We start from the raw sequence: 21,017 nt of genomic DNA, 5'->3' as shown, positions 1-21,017 counted from the left end.
GACCAATTTATGCAGAAATTTAAGAAATTCTACAGGGGTCACATACTTTTTCCTCCCACTATAAATGCCTGAGAGTATTGTAGGATGTTGTTACTTGTACCTGTTACTGTCATGTTTATGCTAAAGTAACAGTTGTTTGATGGTTTAAAATGACCACAAAAGTGATTTCTGCTAGTCCATCTGCCGCGTTTCCTATTGTATGTTAGCATTAAGCTAGCTGCCGGACATACAGTCCCCTCCAAAAAATATTGGAATGACAAAGTCAATTTCTTTGTTTTTGTTGTATAATGAAGACATTTGGGTTTCAGATCAAAAGATGAATATGAGACAAAAGTTCAGAATTCAAGGTTTTAGTTCATGGTTTTTATATCTAGATGTATTAACCAACTCAGGACAGAGCACCTTTTGTTTGAAGCCACCCACTTTTCAAGTGAGCAAAAGTACTGCAACAGACATTATTAAATTAAGTTCAACTGAATAATATTTATTATTTGGTGGCATAACCCTTACTTGCAATAACTGCATCAAGCCTGTGACCCATTGACTTCAGACTGTTCCATTCTTCATTTGAAATGCTTTTCCAGGCCTTTGCTGCAGCCTCTTTCAGTTCTTGTTTGTTTCTGGGGGTTTCTCCCTTCCGTCTCCTCTTCAGGAGGTAAAAACCATGCTTTATTGGGTTAAGGTCCGGTGATTAACTTGACCAGTCAAAGACCTTCCACTTTTTCCCCCTAATGAAGTCCTTCGTTGTGTTGGCAGTGTGTTTTATGTAATTGTCTTGTTGCATGATGAAGCTTCTCCAAATTAGTTTGGATGCATTTTTCTGTAAATCGGCAGAAAAAATGGTTTTGTCGACTTCAGAATTAATTCTGCTGCTACCATCATGAGTTACATCATCAATAAAGACAAGTGAGCCCGTTCTTGAAGGAGCCATGTAAGCCCATTGCATGACATTACCTCCACCATGCTTCACAGATGAGCTTGTGTGTTTTGGCTCATAAGCAAATCCGTTCTCTATCAATATTTTCGCCTTTCCATCACTTTGGTAGAGGTTAACCTTGGTCTCATCAGTTCATAAAACTTTGTTCCAAAACATTTGTGGCTCATCTCTGTACTTTTATGCAAAATCCAATCTGGCCTTCCGATTCTCTTTGAGGAGTGGTTTGTATCTTGTGGTATGGCCTGTATATTTTGTCTCTCGAAGTCTTCTTCGAACAATGCATTGTGATACCTTCACCCTTGCCCTGTGGAGGTTGGCAGTGATGTCACACTGACTGTTGTCTTTGGGTGTTTCTTCACAGTTCTCACAATGTTTCTGTCATTAACTGCCGTTGATACCCTTGGCCAACCTGTTCGACATCTGTTGCTCAGTACACCAGTAGTTTTTTTTCTTTTTCAGGACATTCCAAATTGTTGTATTGGCTGTGCCCAATGTTTGTGTAATAGGTCTGATTGATCTTCCCTCTTCTCTAAGCTTCAAATTTGCTTGCTTTTCTCCCATAGACAGCTCTCTGTTCATGTTTGTTTAATGAAAAATGCAGTTGTCACAGGTGAAACACAAAGCCAAAAACAAGCACTATCTAATGTTTAAGCAATCAATCTAAAAGGCATCACCCGAGCCACTAGAAACACCTATCAGCAACGTGTTCCAATACTTTTGCTCACTTGAAAAGTGGGTGGGTTCAAACAAAAGGTGCTCTGTTCTGAGTTGTTTAACACATCTAGATGTAAATACCATGAATTGAAAGCTGGAATTCTAAACTTGTGTCTCATCTTCATCGTTTGCTCTGAAACCCAAATGTCTTCAGTATACAACAAAAACAAAGGAATTACCTTGCCATTTTAAACCCTGAACTGATCACCAGCCAGTCGCAGGGCACACATAAACAAACAACCATTCACACCCACATTCACACCTACAGACAATTTAGAGTCTTCACTCGACCTACCATGCATGTTTTTGGGATTTTTGGGATTTCGACAAAGTCGAGGCCAGATTTGAACCCTGGTCCTCAGAACTGTGAGGAAGATGTGCTAACCAGTCGGTCACCGTGCCGCCACACAACAAAATATGTACAACAAAAATAATACATTGCGTTTTCTGCATAAAAAGGGTAAGCGCTCTTTTAGAAATACTTTATGTAAATAGTAATAAACACTTCAACATGGAGCTCATCAATTTATGAACTGTAAACATGATTTTGGCAAGTTGAAGAGAAGCTAAGAATAAATGAGAACGTGATCGGCAAAACCCGTAACTAAGCCACAACGTATAAGCTGCAGGGGTTAAAGCTGGGGGAGAAGGCTGTGGCTTTTTTGTGGCAATTTTAGCACGGTGCCTTTTCCACATTGCGTTCACCTCTCTCTGCGTGAATGAGCTCTGGCCTGCTCCCTTCGTTTCTGCCTCTCCCAGTCTTGCCGAGCTTTGTCTTCTTCCCACTGACGCTTCCTGCGATCGCGGTCCCTCTCTTTATCTTTGGCCCGTGCATGCTTCCCTGCTGTAAAGGGAATACCTTCAGTGGATGCAGATATATATTTTGTGCTAAAAATGTATGGAATTAGACCCCGCACCTCCCTCAGCCGAGTGACTGCGATGGCGTCTTTTCTCTTTTCTCTTCTCCTCCTTTCTGTGGTGAGATTTTTCTTTCCTTGCAACTTGCTGTGGAGGCTTAATAGCTAGAGAATCGTCTTCCTCTCCTCTGCATTTAAAAAAAAATAATTATTGTGAGACATTTCGCACCAACAATGTCTCCTTGTAGTGGAGGTGGTGTCATTTTTACACACCACCACCACAGTAGTTTTAACATTATTGGTGGGCCGCAATGGAGTTTCAAGTATGATAAAGGATGCATTTTAATCTGATTTTTTTCAGTGTAGCATCAAATCCAGTGTATGTGCAACCCATTTCCACATTGGTCCAAAATTGGTCAAAGCACTTCCTCCTCACTCGAGTGAATGGCGAAGGGGACCGTGACAAAGCATCCGTAGGAACTTGTCTCAAATGTTTTGGGTTTTTTTTAACACAAGATGTCACCACAGAACCACCAAAGATGACAATAACTCTTTCCTTTCAAAAACAAGAATAAAACTGTGTTTTTTCATCTTCGCAATATTGCTAAGATATGGTCCATCCTATCCACTAGTGACACAGAGATTGTATTACTCCCATTCTGGCCAACTTGTATTCGCTGCCGGTCCATTTGAGATGTGATTTCAAGGTCATGTTACTTACTCATAAAATATTACACGGGTTAGCACCCTCTTATCTCGCTGACTTAGTTGTACCGTATGTTCTGTCCCGAAACATATGCTCGCATAACTCTTTTGGTGACTCAGAGAGCCAGAAAGAAGTCTGCAGGCTCCAGAGCATTTTCTATTCAGGCTCCAGTACTCTGGAATGCCCCACATGCGGATATTAGAGCTGCTACCTCAATAGGAATCTTTAAATCCCAACTTGAGACTTATTTCTACTCTTTGGCATTTAGTTAAAGAACATGTAGGTCTGTTTTATTGCTGCTCGTCCCATTTCCTCCCGCCTCAACTCTTGCTTTGAGAGAGGGCTAGGTGACATTGACCGAATCTGAGGCTCTTTAAATGGACTCTTACGCTATCTTAATGAACATTGTACAGCATCTTGTAATTGGTATGAACATGGTACAGTACCAGACGATGATAGACGATGTGATAAATGTTGCCCACTCGACATCCATTGCAGCCTGGTCACCCCCCCCCCCCCATCTGCAGTCCCTTCTCAACATTTATTTTTACCAAAATGGGATTTTGAGAGTTTTTCCTTGCCCGATTGGGGGATTTAGATTCGGGGATGTCTTCAATCATAGCCAGCTGTGGGCCCTTTGGGACTATACAAATAAACTTGACTTGCCAATAGCCGATGTTTAAGCTTTGTTGTGTTTACATATATCAAATTGTATTTGTATACATAAATTATATGCATGTATTTCACTTTTGTCCGAAGACACTAGCCATACAGATTTTGTTTTAGCTTTCTGCTCTAAATAATCACCGTTATCAAATGGTGTTTTGCGAGTTAGTGCGGCATACACAGGAAGCCCGCTAACTTGTTTTCTGGGTTTGGTCACGTGACGTTCCGCATTTAGAAAATTGTACCTCCAAAGTCCAACGTGCCAAATGTGGTCAATCTAAACAATTTAATAGGTTTTGGGGGGGGAAGGTCATCCAGCCTCATACAATGGATCGTGTTCAACTTTGGAGTAGGCTTTACACGATCAGGATTTTTGTGGCCGATCACCGATCAACGAGTTTAAAAAAACGATTACCGATCCGATCACAAGATGGAGCAATGTGTCTATTTGAATGACTTGTTCATTTAATGTATTTCCTTGTGTATCTTCAAAAGTATTCTCTAGTCAGGTCATGTATTCTAATCAGTCAGGTCAAACCAAAATTACATGAAAAAAAATAACGGGCGCTAACTTACTGTAATTAAATTACTTTATTGTAATTAAATTACTTCACACACACACCAAAACTTTAGAGCATGATGCGACAGAACGCCAGCATGTTTACGTACAACCGTTACTGCTAGCAATAGCTTGCTATGCTACGTAACGTTTTGTTGCCTGCTTCCGATCAAGCCGATCAGATTGGTGTAAAGTCTACTTTGGAGGCATTGCTGTATTTTGCCGTGTTAACTGATGTTTGGGACTAGCACCTGTCCTCTGTGGAATCTTGACAGGTGTAGGGGGAATTGCGAATTGTTATTTCCATCCTTTGGTCCCGTAGTTCTCCTTCCTCCGGGGTCTCTCGTTTGGCTTCCCGAGCATCCGCCTGTGGAACAACGCTCTGGGAAATCTGGGGTGAAGACAAATTAAAAAAAAAAAGCAGAAAAATAAAGCAGAGACACCGCAGTAAAAAAGAAATAAACAAAAATAAATAAAAATAAAGTCAACAGCAGATAGTTAACTTGCATCATCTCAAAATAAAATATGCACAATACTACTTTTAAATAGACAATATCATATAAAAAGATGACTCAGTTATTAATTACAAGTAGACGATCTTTACATTCTTTTGGTGCTTGGTATCGATTCGTTCTTCGAGTTGCTTTCTGCGTTTTTTCTCCAGTAGTATTTCTTCAAGAGTTTTAACTTTCCAGGTCTCTTTTTCGTCCCCCATCAGCATCCACGCTCCACCACCTACACCACAGCAACACACACACATTTTAGAAGATTTATTCAATCAAAACTCCATCATACACCAGAAAAAGAAGTCAAGGGGGCTAAGGTCTGGTAAACGAGCTCCACTATTGGGACACCTATAGTCACAGACACATATGGATTCTCAACTGTTCTCACTCTGGGACACGCATTTCCAAATTGTTCCAAAACCACGACCCACTTTTGTAAACGTTAAGAACAGTAAAGAAAATGTATTGTTTAAAAAAAGCTTCTAAAACCATGTATAAATATATTTTGAAACATAACCAAGTGTCAATTTCTCCATCCATTTTCTTGTCATTTATTTGATTTTCACTATTCACACCAGGGCTTGGTCCCAATTGGCTATTCAGGGTTTCCCACATATGCATTTATTTGTGGCGGGCCGCCGCAAATAAATTTTGCCTCGATGTGCTCCTTTTGGGTGTCTGCTAATGATACAAAACACGGATTTCCTTTCTGGTACGATACTGAAAACACGTTCCCTCAAACGACTTAACAACAGTATCGATATTTAATTTTGAGAATTGATCTTCTGGTATCAGCGGCATTGACATTTCAGACAGTATCGATCCTTCCCCAAGCCAGTGACGCTGCTCCACTCCACATAATGGAGTCTCGGCATAGCACAAGCTTGTTTTTGTTTGTATTTTTGTGCATTTTTGCTTGGAAACGCCACTCCATGTTGGGGAAAAACCTACATACAGTCGTCAGTATCTTCTGAGTTTAAGATTACACCGCGAAAAGACTATTACGGAAGCAAACCAAAGCTGCAGTACTGAGCACGGAGAGTGCCCCCACATGTATAACCTTAGTTGGTTGACTCCTTTGTCCACAATTAAACAGTTTTAATGGTGCCATATTTTACCAAACCAACTTTTTCAAGTATTTGGGATGTAATAGGGGCTCTATGGTGCCTCAGTAAAACCGAAATATGAATTAAAATCGTCCACGCATTCCTAAATTCCAGAAGTTTTTCTGCCAAGAGACCTGACATCAGGTCATTTGAATTTCTCAAGCCTTTCTACGTCACTAGCGAAGCTCTCCGCCTTCCCTTTCCAATCCTGAGCCAGCGCTGTCAACATAAAAAAACGTGCTTTCACAAGTGGGTCTTTTTACACAGAGGCAACCAATGAGAAGATAGAGGGCGGTCTGAGCCAAATATGGACAAAGCTGATACAAAACTGGGTCAAACAGAAGTAGCTGTGAGAGGGACCTTTTCTGGACACTCGTATGACAAAACCAAGGTGTTTTTTTTTTTTTTAATTAAATTTCCCTTTTGGGGGAATATTATATGGACTGACGAGATGACACTTGAGTCTTTTGGAAGGTGTGTCTCTCGTTCCATCTGGGGTAAATGTAGCACAGCATTTCAGAAAAAGAACATCATAGCAACAGTCAAACATGGTGGTGGTAGTGTGATGGTCTTGGGCTGATTTTGACCTTCAGGACCTGGACAACTTGCTCTGATTGATGGAACCATGAATTCTGCTCTAACTCATTCAGTTCCAGCCATTTTTAGAAAATAAATTTTTTTTGAGGATTTTGACCGATCTTTCAAGGCCTACAGGATATTTTGTTCTCTGACAATGTACATCCCAAACATATAAAATTAAAGGAAGGACTTTGGTCTTTCAGCAGGGGAAAAAAATCTTGATCCTATCTTTTTCCGGTATTTAGTTATGTGCAGTGAAACATAGGTACTTTTTTCCTTTTTTGGTTCTGTCTCAAAAAATTTTTGATAATTTACTTTTTGTGAAAAGCAGCATTATGCGACAGTAACATCAATGCTTGTGTTTTTTTTTTTTTTTTGCTTTTTGTCACATCTCACATCATCAAGGTCGAGAGGGCTGTTTGTCAAATCTAACATGGTGTATCGCTGCCCTCTGCTGGCAGTTTTCGGTAAAAAACAAATGAAACAGCTTGAAAATTAGTGTATTTACACATCAGACTCTTCTCCAGCCAATTCCTTGAAAAAACGTATTTGACGAGAAAACTCATCAACGGTAGGGAATGTATTGATTCTACTAGTGACGAGTTAATTCGTCAACGGGACTGAATAAGTTAACAGAAAATCCAAAGGGAGAATGTTCAGCCATCAGTTTGTGACTTGAAGCTGAAGCGCACTTGGGTTCTGCAGCAGGCTAACGATCCAAAACACAAGCAAGTCAACTTCTGAATGGCTTAAAAAAACAAAATGAAGGTTTTGGAGTGGCCTCGTCAAAGTCCGCACTTCAATCTGATTGAAATGCAGTGGCATGACATTAAAAAGGCCATTCGTGCTCCAAAACCCTCAATTTTTGATGAATTCAAACAATTCTGCAAGGAAAAGTGGGGCAAATTATCTCCACGGAGATGTGAAAGACTCATTGCCAGTTATAGAAAACACTTGATTTTAGTTGTTGCTCCTGAGGATGGCCCACCCAGTTAATAGGTTTAGGGGGCCGTTACATTTTCACAACTTTTAATGTATATTTTTTTGCAATAAATTAAATTACCAGTTTAAAAAAACTTTAAAAATACTTTTTTCACGATACTGTATTGTCAAGCTACCGGAGGTTATCTCGCCGCCTTGCCCCAAACGCGTTAGTGATGCATCCATACAGTCAATTGTTACTGTTTGAGATAGCAGCAGCTGCCACCAACGAGCGAGGAAGCTACTGCCTCATTTCTGCCTTCAATCCTTAAGGCGGCTCCACTGCCCTAACCCAGACAGCTCCGGAGGCATAGGTCAAGAGCTGCTCAGGTATTGTACGTGTTTATCAACGACTTGAGTCAAGTTGGTGAAAAACGTGGCAAATGTGGTCAGAGAGGAATACGAGTAAAATGGATCCTGTACTCAAACAGGAGGGTTTTGGTGAAGTCAGATGATGAAAATATTCTTTTTCTCTCAGGGTTCCTTATCGAACACCACCAAAAGTCCTACAAAGAATATTGGTCTCATTTCTAGTCAGCTGGTGTAAGCTCATAAATTCACAGCCATGAACTTAATGTATCAATATGTCCCAAAATGCTAAAATGCTAGCTGCTTAAGTGAAGATGCACAAAGGCTGTTAATCCATCCATCCATTTTCTGAGCCGCTTCTCCTCACTAGGGTCGCGGGCGTGCTGGAGCCTATCCCAGTTATCATCGTGCAGTTTCTCTTTTGTATTCATTAATTGCTCTTTAATCAAGCAAAAATATAGTTTATCCAAATAATCGATTGTTTGATAGAATTTCCAGTGCGATACTAGAGTACTAAAATATTAGTTACATGTAGCCCTACATTCAACTCCTCTGTTATAATGTATTTTAATTGTTTCATAAAACCCTTCTTCAGGTCCCTGTGCAATTAAGCGGCAAAAAAAAATGCTCCCCTGACTTACTTAGAAAGTTGCTCCTCAAATGAAGAAATGATAAGCAAAACTGCTCCTCAAAGAAAAAGAAAAAAGATTCAAGCCTTGTATAACTATAACCAATATAAAAACCTTGGAAAATGACTTTTTACACACTCTCTTTAGTGTTCTCATTTAAACCATGTGCTGCAATAAGGTGGTCAGTGCCTGTCGTGGCGGCAACCCCTGAACCCTTTGGTGGACACCAGTGGAGAGGGATGCCGTCAAGCTGAAGAAAGAGTCCTACCGGGCCTTTTTGGCCTGTGGGACTCCTGAAGCAGCTGATGGGTACCGGCTGGCCAAGCGGAATGCAGCTTTGGTGGTCTCTGAGACAAAAACTCGAGCATGGGAGGAGTTTGGTGAGGCCACGGAGAAAGACTTCCTGATGGCTTCGAGGAAATTCTGGTCTACCATCCGGCGTCTCAGGAGGTGGAAGCAGTGCCGCATCAACACTGTGTACAGTGGGGATGGGGCGCTGCTGACCTCGACTCAAGACGTTGTGAGTAGGTAGGGAGAATATTTCGTAGACCTCCTCAATTCCACTGAAATGCCTTCCCAAGAGGAAGCAGAATCTGGGATCTCTGAGGCAGGCTCTCCGGTCACTGGTGTTGAGGTCACCGAGGTGGTTAAAAGGCTCCTCTGTGACAAGCGGTGGGGGTGGATGAGATTCGCCCAGAGTTCCTAAAGGCTCTGGATGTTGTGGGGCTGTCTTGGTTGACACACCTCTGCAACATCACGTGGACATCGGGGACAGTGCCTCTTGATTGGCAGACTGGGGTGGTGGTCCCCTTTTAAGAAGGCGGACCGGAGGATGATTTCCAACTACAGGGGGATCACACTCCTCAGCCTCTCTGGTAAGGTCTATGCAGGGGTGCTGGAGAGGAGGGTCTGTTGGGAAGTCGAATCTCGGATTCAGGAGGAGCAGTGCGGTTTTCGTCCTGGCCATGGAACAGTGGACCAGCTCTACAATCTCAGTAGGGTCCTCGAGGGTGCATGGGAGTTTGCCCAAACAGTCTACATGTGTTTTGTGGACTTGGAGAAGGCGTTTGACCGTGTCCCTCGGGGAGTCCTGTGGGGGGTGCTTCTGGAGTATGGGGTACCGAACCCACTGACACGTGCTGTTTGATCCTCGTATGACCAGTGTCAAGAATTTGGTTTGCATTGCCGGCAGGTAAGTCGAATTTGTTTCCAGTGAGGGTTGGACTCCACCAAGGCTGCTCTTTGTCACCGATTCTGTTCATAACTTTTATGGACAGAATCTCTAGGCACAGCCAAGACGTAGAGGTGAGGTGTTCCGGGTACGTTCCACTGTGAGGAGACCCAGGTGACAACCCAGGACAGGCTGGAGAGACTATGTTTCCCGGCTGGCCTGGCAAAGCCTCGGGATCCCCCCAGAAGAGCTGGTTGAAGTGGTTGGGGAGAGGGAAGTCCTGGGCTTCCCTATTAAAGCTACTGCCCCCGCGACCCGACCTAGGATAAGCGGAAGAAAATGGATGGATGGATTGATGGAATGACAGTTTGTGGAAAACTGACCATAACTGACATGAGCCCAAAATGGTGGCCATCATTGTCATATTAGGTGTCCTCGAGGTGCCTTCTGGTAAGAGAGTCATCGGAAGAGTGGTGACTGATTAATTTTTGATCGTGTTGTGCTCAAGACCACACTATCCAAGACCAAGACTTGCCCAAGACCAGAGCCTACCGAGACCAAAACACGACCAAGACTTTTGGGGGTTGAGACCGAGTCAAGACCACGACCGAGACAAGACCAAAATCATAAAAATCTATTTTTAAAACGTTGACAAGGTTGAACAGTTAATGTGCATTCGCTTTATAAATATTTTGTTCTTTTAAATACATCTGACAGCCAAAAACACAGTGTCTTCAACTCTTTCAAAAGACAACATGCAAAAAACTAAAATATTAAAAAACAAGAAACTAATTCTAGCAAAAAATAAAACCGTATTTAAAAATTAAGATTTGAAGAAGAGTTTAGCTGCATTGAAGAAATAAAAGAGACTGCAGCATAGGGTTGGACATCGAGAATCGAGAAGAGATTGGAACCGGGATTAACGTTGCGGTTCTCCCGGTATCATTCAAATTAAAATATTTCGGTTCCCAGTTTCAATGCTTACAGTCTGCTGACCCCGAAGAAGAGAGAGGTGCGAAAACCAATGAAGAATGCCCACAAAGACGTGCTTGTGCCCAACGGCGGCGGAGAACAAAAGTATGTCTTAACTCTAACCTTAATGACCAGTCGCCTCAGTGCAACACTTGGAATAAGATTTTATTGTGCAAAGGAGGCTTTCACGATATATAGAAGTCTGACGGGCGCCCTCCCGCTCTGAGCTTCAGCCTATACCGCACGAAGATTCAATGAAGTCAACTCTCAGTCAAGTGGGTGAATGAAACAATAAAATATGTCTCTGCCAACATTGAGGCAGCTAACGAGGTAAACATTTGGCTGCAAAAGTGCAACCGATGGTTTTTAGTGTTTATTTTAGTCTTCAAACCAACGTAAGAGCCGATGACAGAGAAGAAAAAAAAAAGCTTAACATTGAGCTAAAACTTCACCAAGGGTCAAACTAGCAACTTTATATCACAATGAATTGGGACAACATTCACATAAATGTCTCACAGTACCACAAACACTAACCTCAAAGGAATCAACGTTTTATAACATTTGGTTCCATTACTTTCGTTTTCAAAATTCACGAGTTCCGGTGCGTATCCTTCAAAATAAAAGGCTACAAGCTTAAAACAGGAAATCAAGTTGAAACTTGCGCATATAAAGCATTTGACGGGATAAATGACTATTTTAACAATTCTATATTTAACTTTTAGCTGAAATAATTAATGAATATTAAGTCAATTGGGTTAGTTCCACACACATTGCCTTTTAATTCATAGGTGTGATATTGATTTTTTTTTCTATTCATTTTTTTTTTTCCTATTCATTTTAGTGTATGCTGCAGGCTGCTAAGAAAATGGGTGTTCATAATTTGGACAATCTTGATTTAAACCATGCAAACTTTTTTGACCCAGCCCGCTAAAAGAATCAGAATCGAAATGAGGAATCAGGACTGGACACGTTCAAATTCAAACGATGCCCAACCCTACTGCAGCAGTTTGTGACCTAAACGTGCACGGTGGGGTTTCATCATAATTATCATCAACTAAATTGGCTAGTTTTTCCACTCTTTTATGGTGGGGTCGATTTTGATTTGGCATAAAGTGCAACCAAAGTATAATACATGTTTAAAGCACGCTACTGAAACACAGTCATACACAAATTTGACACACACGTGACGGAGCACATTGTAACCTGGTTCTCGTCAGGAGTGCATGTGCACCAAAAGTACGCTAAAAGTAAAACTGTTTGTATGCGTGTAAAGTTATCCATTAAAACACATAAATTGACTGAGCACTAAATTAGGTACAGTGTCACAATTCCCATTGTGTGTTGGGGGAAATATTATGCAACATATACATAGTATTGTTACGCAGCGGTGTTTAAACTTTGTCTTGCATCTTGGAGTAAACACGTGTCCACTCGCGCTTTTTCCCCCCCCATGTGCCTTTTACCACAAAGGCATATTTATTCGGCAACTTGGATCAGAAAAAAATAACGCATCCATTTTCGGATTCAGGTTCGTAGTAAGTATACTAATCTAGTGGTGTGTCATACACTACGCAGCTTCTCATTGGCAGACCAAAATGTCATATCCTGGAATATAAGTTAAAGCCATTGATATTAACTTAATAAGGAATAGCAACACTGTAACAGAATAATAAACAAGTATACGATGCATATATTGATTAAATATAAGCACATACTTTACAATACATTGCCAAGTAACACTACTGTTTGAGTTGGCAGCTGTTAGGTGGCTGTTGGGCAGCCATAATGCTTTATTTTGAAGGGGTTTTCCAAAATAAAGCAGTTCCTCTTCACGTCAGTCACAACCTTGTGAATGGTATGGTGATTACGCGGGTGATGGAGAGTTATTAACATGAACTCCATGTCTTTATTGTTTTGACTAAGCACTTCTCCTTATCACATTAATGAAGTTGAAGAATAGCAGATCAGTGCTGGTCTCGACGGGAAATCCCAAGTCCGGCCGGGCCGACACCGAGACAAGACCAAGTCTTTTGGGAGTCGAGTCAGAGACAATACCAAGACCTTCAATATGTGGTCTCGAGACCAAGCTCGGTCTCGAGTGATACAATACTACCTTTTAGGTTAAATATGTCAGTGACTCAAATTCTGTAGGTTATTATTCTGAAGTTAATGTTGAAATAACAATCCTCAAGCACTCTCTCCATCTCTCTCTTTCTATCCATACATGTGTAGTATGTAGAGTATCCATAAAACAACACTACCAATAACCATAAACAAGACTTGGGAGTTTAAAGTACTCTCGGTCTCACAATCTTGCTCGCTAGAACCATAAAAAACTATAACTTTCCCAATATGATCAGCCTGCCATTCTTTTTTTTTTTGTACCGAAGATAGCTGGGATGGGCTCAAGCGCTCCCGCGACCCTTGTGAGGATAAGCAGCTCAGAAAATGAATGGATGGATGGATGGATGTATATGCAAGTGAACTTGTCTCCAATACACTGAGATATGTAAAACTGCATTAATGAGATTTAAGCCAGTACATTAAAAAAAACTGTAATCATATAGGCCAACAATGTACAAACTCCAACAGAAAAAAAGAGAAACGATTTAATTACTTGCCAGCAGCAGATATTGAGTTGTCTGCTCTGAAACATATTAACATACTGTATATGCTTGTTCTCAGTTTGATTATCACAATGAGATCCTCAGAGGCCTATACTGAATATAATTTGGTTTTTTTTTAAAGATAGTATTATTTTAGTTTCTTGCCCCGAAGTCCGTTGGCTGCAGCATACCCGCGACCCTAATGTGGATAACCGGTGCAGAAAATGGATCGATGTACACTGACTGTACAGCTACAACTGTTGTGATGAAGTTGAGCTGATCTTAGCTATCCGGTACCGCAACTATATCTTCACCGGCTAAATATGCAGATCGAGGAGAAATTACAAACGCCAACACGACAAGCTCTTGAGGGGTTTCCTTTCTATGTGTGGGGAAACGACATACTCCTTCGTTGCCAACACGTTCAGCTAAAGTCAGCTAGTTTATCAATCAGCACAGGCGACATTTGCCTCAAACTACATGAAGCTTACTTCTTGTAGGACGAGGAATTGTTGCTTAACTAATAGTGGAATTAACGAATAAAAGACAGTGTTTCATCCATCGAATTTACACGCCAGGGAACATACTAGTTAAATTTATAAAGGAGCAAGTAGGACATAACAAACCTGGAATACGCTCAGCAGTACTCTGGCACACCGGAAGTCTTAAAATAAAATGCCGCCCAACAAGCAAAGTAGTTGGGTAGGCGCCACCTACTGGTTTGGAAGGTTCGATTCGGTATTGATTCATTATTTGTATTTATTTCATTTCGTATCTTAAGTGTGAAGTCCATGTGGGACAGTCTGCGTAGATACAAATATAGTGTAACAGATCGTATTATTAAACAGTCTGTTACACATACTGAGGGTGCAGTTTACTAAACTGAGGGTACATATTATCAATGATTTTTATTTTTCTCATACCTTGGCACCAGGGGTGCTCCGTAGAATTCTGTAAACAGTAAGCACATATGTGTACAGTACGCCTAGTTTCTCGGCAGGTCAGGCCCCACTGCAACATGATTGGCTATGGCGTCGCATTTGTCCGCAATGAAATCAAAATGTAAGGCGGTTTAGAATGGGTTATGGTCAGGATTAGGGTGGGTTAGAGTTTGTGGGAAACATATTAATGCCGCCACACTTAAATCACATCTTTTACCATCTGGAAGCAGTAGGGCGTGTTGTACCGGGATACAGCAGCCAATTATGGGCAGTGGCGCGTGTCCTGCAGCCAGTAATATTAGAGCAGGGCGTGTCCTGCCGAAAAACGATGAACGCATACAGTACATTGAACCTGAATTAGTTAATCTTCTTCTTTTCCTGTTTACTGTCAAACGAAACATAAAACAAGAAGAATGACGTGTATTTTAAACAACCACATAGCTTTGCCTTATATACTATAAGTCCTTCTTCTTTTGTCCCTTTAGGGGTCGCCACAGTGCGTCATCCTTTTCCATGTAAGCCTATCTCCTGCATCCTCCTCTTGAACACCAACTGCCCTCATGTCTTCCCTCACGACATCCATCAACCTTCTCTTTGGTCTTCCTCTAGCTCTCTTGCCTGGCAGCTCCATCCTCATCATCCTTCTACCAATATACTCACTATTTCTCCTCTGGACGTGTCCAAACCATCGAAGTCTGCTCTCTCTAACTTTGTCTCCAAAACATCGAACCTCGGCTGTCCCTCTGATGAGCTCATTTCTAATTTTATCCAACCTGGTCACTCCGAGAGCGAACCTCAACATCTTCATTTCCGCCACCTCCAGCTCTGCTTCCTGTTGTCTCTTCAGTGCCACTGTCTCTAATCTGTACATCATGGCTGGGCTCACCACTGTTTTATAAACTTTGCCCTTCATCCGAGCAGAGACTCTTCTGTCACATAACACACCTGAGACCTTCCTCCACCTGTTCCAACCTGCTTGGACCCGTTTCTTCACTTCCTGACCACACTCACCATTGCTCTGGACGGTTGACCCCAAGTATTTAAAGTCCTCCACCCTTGCTCTCTCTTCTCCCTGTAGCCTCACTCTTCCCCCACCAGCCCTCTCATTCATGCGCATATATTCTGTCTTACTTCGGCTAATCTTCATTCCTCTTCTTTCCAGTGCATGCCTCCATCTTTCTAACTGTTCCTCGAGCTGCTCCCTGCTTTCACTGCAGATCACAATGTCATCTCCAAACATCATGATCCACGGGGATTCCAGTCTAACCTACATCTGTCAGCCTATCCATCACCACTGCAAAAAGGAAGGGGCTCAGGGCTGATCCCTGATGCAGTACCACCTCCACCTTAAATTCGTCTGTCACACCTACAGCACACCTCACCGCTGTTCTGCTCCTCTCGTACATGTCCTGTATTATTCTAACATACTTCTCTGCCACTCCAGACGTCCCGCATGCAGTACCACAGTTCCTCTCTGGGTACTCTGTCATAGGCTTTCTCTAGATCTACAAAGACACAATGTAGCTCCTTCTGACCTTCTCTGTACTTTTCCATCAACATCCTCAAGGCAAATAATGCATCTGTGGTACTCTTTCTAGGCATGAACCCATACTGTTGCTCGCAAATACTCACTTCTGTCCTGAGTCTAGCCACCACTACTCTTTCCCATAACTTCATTGTGTGGCTCATCAACTTTATTCCTCTATAATTCCCATCACCTTTGTTCTTAAAAATGGGCTCCAGCACACTTTTCCTCCATTCCTCAGGCATCTTCTCACGCGCTAGAAATCTATTGAACAAACTGGTCAAAAACTCCACAGCCACCTCTCCGATATGCTTCCATACCTCCACAGGAATGTCATCAGGACCGACTGCCTTTCCATTTTTCATCCTCTTTAATGCCTTTCTAACTTCCTCCTGACTAATCATTTGCCACTTCCTGGCCCACCACTTGTCTCTTCTACTCTCCCTTCTCTCTCATTTTCCTCATTCATCAACTCCTCGAAGTATTCTTTCCATCGAGCAAGCACACTGCTGCCACCAGTCAACATATTTCCAGCTCTATCCTTAATCACCCTAACCTGCTGCACATCCTTCCCATCTCCCTCTGTCTGGTCAGCCTGGATAGATCCTTTTTCTCCTTCTTTAGTGTCCAACCTGCCATACATGTCATCATATGCCTCTTGTTTGGACTTTGCCACCTCTACCTTTGCCCTGTGTCGCATCTCAATGTATTCCTTTCACCTCTCCTCGGTCCTCTCAGTGTCCCACTTCTTCTTAGCTAACCTTTATCCTTGTATGATTTCCTGTTCTGTGAGGTTCCACCACCAAGTCTCCTTCTCTCCTTTCCTGCCAGAAGATACACCAAGTACTCTCCTGCCTGCCTCTCTGATCACCTTGGCTGCAGTGGTCCAGTCTTCTGGAAGCTCCTCCCGTCCACCGAGAGCCTGTCTCACCTCTTCCCGAAAAGCTGCACAACACTCGTCCTGTCTCAGCTTCCACCACATGGTTCTCTGCTCTGCCTTTGTCTTCCTAATCTTCCTCCCCACCACCAGAGTCATCTTACACACCACCATCCTATGCTGTCTAACCACACTCTCCCCTACCACAACCTTACAGTCGGTAACCTCCTTCAGATGACATCGTCTGCACAAGATGTAATCCACCTGCGTGCTTCTACCTCCGCTCTTGTAGGTCACCCTATGTTCGCGCCTCTTCTGGAAAAAAGTGTTCACTACAGCCATTTGCATCCTCGTTGCAAAGTCTAACACCATCTGTCCCTCCAACCTATAGGTCACATCCTACCTGTGGGGCATAGCCACTAATCACATTATACATAACACCCTCAATTTCAAGTTTCAGCCTCATCACTCGATCTGATACTCTGTTCACCTCCAAGACATTCTTAGCCAACTCTTCTTTTAAAATTACCCCGACTCCATTTCTCTTCCCCTCTACACCATGCTAAAATAATTTAAACCCTGCCCCTAAACTTCTAGCCTTACTGCCTTTTCACCTGGTCTCCTGGACACACAATATATCAACCTTTCTCCTAATCATCATGTCGACCAACTCCCGAGATTTTCCTGTCATAGTCCCAACATTCAAACTCCCCACATTCAGTTCCAGGATCTGTGCTTTCTTCTTCTCTTTCTGCCGAAGAACCCACTTTCCACCTCTTCTTCTTCTTCTTCTTCGACTTCGACCCACAGTAACTGAATTTCCAACGGCGCCCTGCAGGTTGACGGCGCCGGTGGCGGATGTTGTTAACCCGGTCCACCACCGATCTGTTATGGAATTCTTTGGATGAACGCTCATATTTGTTTGGCAAAGTTTTAAGCCGGATGCCCTTCCTGACGCAACCCTCTGCATTTATCCCGGCTTGGGACTTACAGTTTGCACTGGCTTGTGCCCCCCATAGGGCTGCATTACTATTATTCCATTATTAACCTGAATCAGTTAATAAAGTGGTTAATGTGAGTGTTTCTGAATTCCGGGGGTCCCTGAAGGCAGATTATGCGTGTTGGCCCCATATTGGCCCGCTGTTGAGATACGTCAGCGCGTCCACCATATTGAATGTGTCATATTTGTGTAGTTTGACTGAACATAATAAAGCGACACTTTACTCAAGTGCACAGAGTTATTCCTCTCATCCACACGGTCACACACAGTAATATATTTGGGAAATAGACTGGCAACAAAAACAATTACGCAATGTAATTTTAAATCTGGTGGTTTGAGCGTCTGCCTCACAGTTCTCCGCCTGTGTGGAGTTTGCATGGTCTCCCTGTGCCTGCGTGGGTTTTCTCCGGGCACTCCGGTTTTCTCCCACATCGCAAAAACATGCATGGTAGGTTAATTGACAACTCTAAATTGCCCGTAGGTGTGAATGTGAGTGCGAATGGTTGTTTGTTTGTATGTGCCCTGCGATTGGCTGGCAACCAGTTCAGGGTGTACCCCGCCTCCTGCCCGATGATAGCTGGGATAGGCTCCAGCACTCCCGCGACCCTTGTGGGGATAAGCGGCTCAGAAAATGGATGGATGGATGGATGGATGAATTTTAAATCTTGACAACAGTATTTCGATCTTAATCAACTCAGTCACAGTATTACATAGATTAGTAGTCATAAACAATCATGTAAACACAACAGATTGGTATTGGTACTAAGCTACTGTACATTTCCTACTACATTCAAGCAGATCATCGCCTGGCACCGTGGGGGACCGAGGTTCAAGACCCCGACTGGACCATCCGCCAACATCCCCCGGACTCATGGCTGTGGTGTCTTTGAGCAAGACACTGATACCCCGAAATGCGGGCACTTCAGCTGTCCCCTGCTCCAGTGTGTTCCACTAACGTGCACGTGTTCACTGTGATGGGTTAAATGCAGAGAACAAATTTCGTGTACATGTATGCATGTTCATGACAATAAAAGGTGATTCTTCTTCACAACCTCACGCCTTCATATCGCTATGCTCTCCCACTTCGAATTCTTAGGTCTGATTCCTCCATCAGCCTCATCGTCCTTCCAGCCCGTTTGTCCACCATGGGGTCCAGAGCCTTCAGCCGCTCTGCTCCTCGGCTTTTGCACTCCCCCTCTCCTGACTTATATTTTGGTTTACTGTAATTTTCAAATTGTATATTAACTGTGTTTTGACTGTCCTGTACCTTGATTGGCTGAAAAGTGCCTTTAAATAAAATATTATTATTCTAAACATCAGCTTTATATATATATACAGTGGGTACGGAAAGTTTTCAGACCACCATAAATTGTTATATTGCAGCCATTTGTTAAAATCATTTAAATTAATTTTTATTTTATTACATTACATAGTTGGCACCTCTCCGTTTCCTAAATATGCACACACACACAAATATATTTGGCACCAAAACCACGTACAGTATGTCACACACACAGTAGATAATCCTGCCTCTCCATTATGGTTCACAAATGTGTTTGCTGTTAATGTGCAATTAAGAACGTCAATGTAATTAAGTTCCCATGAGTGACTGTATAATGTAATACAAGTTCAGACTGCTGTATTCTGTATTATTTGGGACATAAAATGCAAAGTAATCAATGTTATTTGCATCTTTGAAGTAATTTTCAACTTTGTCTTTTGGACCAATCGTATTGGAAATGTCAATAGTTCTGTTAGCAGGTTAAAAAACAAAAAGTATTGCATTAGCTAGCTGTAGAAGCATTCTCTTCAACCTGGTTTTTAGTAAGCTTGAATACATATTTGTTCAAATGGTTCCAGTTTATTGGCAGCCACTGAATCACTTTAATTACAGAAATAAAACTACCCTACTGGTAGACTCCAGCTTCTACAATGTGGTTATGCAGAAAAAATTGCAGACTGCACAGAGTGAGGGTAAGAATAGATGTAACTAAACTACAGTGACACATACTGTTGTTTCTTAAGTCATTCCTAGCTTCCAGTGGCTCCATTGAGATTTGAACATTTTAACAGAAACTCATTTTAGTTGACTATAGAGGTCAAGAATGCGCTTAGGAGGCCCGCCATTGACTGCATAAAAAAACACACTCACACACACACACACACCCTTTGGTTTAGCAAACATTGTGAAAGCTGCACATTTTTCCTGTCTTTCTCACATCAAAACCCTCTTCTTTGCAGACAGGTCAAAATATAAAATGAGCTACACAAAATAAACCAGAAGTTACTAACTTCACACTCACTGAATTTAAATGGCGACACGACACCCCTAATGGACTGGGGCTGTTTCGTGATGTCTGGATACACAAGTGGGACTGGGGCAACACTTGTATATACATGATTACTGCTATTCTTAACCATGTGGTGAGGATTTGCTCTCATCAATCATTCATAATTCAGAAACTACATTATGAGTTTATTCCCATCAATTGCATTCGTTGTGACTCTGTAGACAAAACTCGGACAACTTAATGGGAGCCATTGAATATTTTTCTTATTTGGGAGGTCAAACTCCCTTCACATATCTTTGAGTCTAAATTGCCAATTATTGCATACAATAAAATGAAGCAATGGTGGACCATAGTAAAGACTCCTCGTAAACTTCCCCCAATAAAAAAACATTAAAAAGAAAATTAAAAATAATAATAATAATTAAAAAAAAAAAAATCTGAAAAATGGTTACTGGTAGTTAAAAATCATATCGGTATGATTTCATCTGCCACAACAGCACTGTCGCTATAACCTCCAACTGAACAATTTAAAACAAAACAAAAACTCCCAAATGCAACTAATCAATGGTACATTCTCATCACAGTGTAGTCACAAACTCTAATAAGGCCAATTCAGCATACGGAATCCAGGTAACAGAAACAGCACCATGAACGCCACTTGACAATGGTAACTACGGTCAACTAAGCCTTTCTTCTTTATTCACATACATGTCATTACAAATAAAAAAATAATAATAAAAACAAACAGTAAAGAACTAACTCCAAGCTGGTGGCGTGGACACTAAGCGAGAAAATCCAGGCTTACAGAGTCTCTGTTCTCTCTGCAGAGAGTTGCGATTTTGCAAAACCTAATGTTATTGTCCCGACCTCGATTCCACGATCCAACCCCTCACTTGTCCTGCTGGTACGTGTTAACCTCATCAGGCCCTGGCCAGCAACACAGCCTGCTATGGTTATGCTGAGGGTGCACGGTGGGTGTGGGAGAACATGAGGTGGTAGCTGGTCTGAACTCCACCACTCAGTCGGTGGAAAAGAGGTCACCAGCCGAGGGAAGAGGGGCTAGACCGCCGGTCACGTTGGGAAGG

The 21,017-nt window shown here is 42.2% G+C and overlaps 2 protein-coding genes across 14 annotated transcripts in view; both read right to left on the bottom strand.

Moving 5' to 3' along the window:
- Positions 1-13,951, bottom strand: part of cdk11b (cyclin dependent kinase 11B) — a 35,436-nt gene extending 21,485 nt beyond the window's left edge. For 6 of the 10 annotated variants that reach the window (XM_061682483.1, XM_061682500.1, XM_061682517.1 and 3 more), the window contains exons 1-5: positions 13,925-13,951; positions 5,044-5,174; positions 4,691-4,830; positions 2,569-2,696; positions 2,357-2,495 (exon numbers count right to left, since the gene is read on the bottom strand). In XM_061682483.1, coding sequence (XP_061538467.1) covers positions 2,357-2,495; positions 2,569-2,696; positions 4,691-4,830; positions 5,044-5,160 — 524 coding nt within the window. In that variant the 5' untranslated portion in view covers positions 5,161-5,174; positions 13,925-13,951. The remainder of the gene's footprint in view (positions 1-2,356; positions 2,496-2,568; positions 2,697-4,690; positions 4,831-5,043; positions 5,175-13,924) is intronic. The other 4 variants (XM_061682491.1, XM_061682535.1, XM_061682544.1 and 1 more) reach the window with 2 other exon arrangements.
- A 6,145-nt stretch (positions 13,952-20,096) lies between these two features.
- Positions 20,097-21,017, bottom strand: part of rprd1b (regulation of nuclear pre-mRNA domain containing 1B) — a 10,226-nt gene continuing 9,305 nt past the window's right edge. For all 4 annotated transcript variants that reach the window (XM_061688354.1, XM_061688611.1, XM_061688525.1 and 1 more), the window contains one exon: positions 20,097-21,017. This exon is cut by the window's right edge and continues 83 nt beyond it. In XM_061688354.1, the coding sequence (XP_061544338.1) occupies positions 20,951-21,017 (67 nt within the window). In that variant the 3' untranslated portion in view covers positions 20,097-20,950.

This window comes from Phycodurus eques, chromosome 1 (genome assembly GCF_024500275.1).
Source record: "Phycodurus eques isolate BA_2022a chromosome 1, UOR_Pequ_1.1, whole genome shotgun sequence".
Classification (NCBI taxonomy): domain Eukaryota; kingdom Metazoa; phylum Chordata; class Actinopteri; order Syngnathiformes; family Syngnathidae; genus Phycodurus; species Phycodurus eques.
This window is presented reverse-complemented; position numbering and strand designations above follow the sequence as displayed.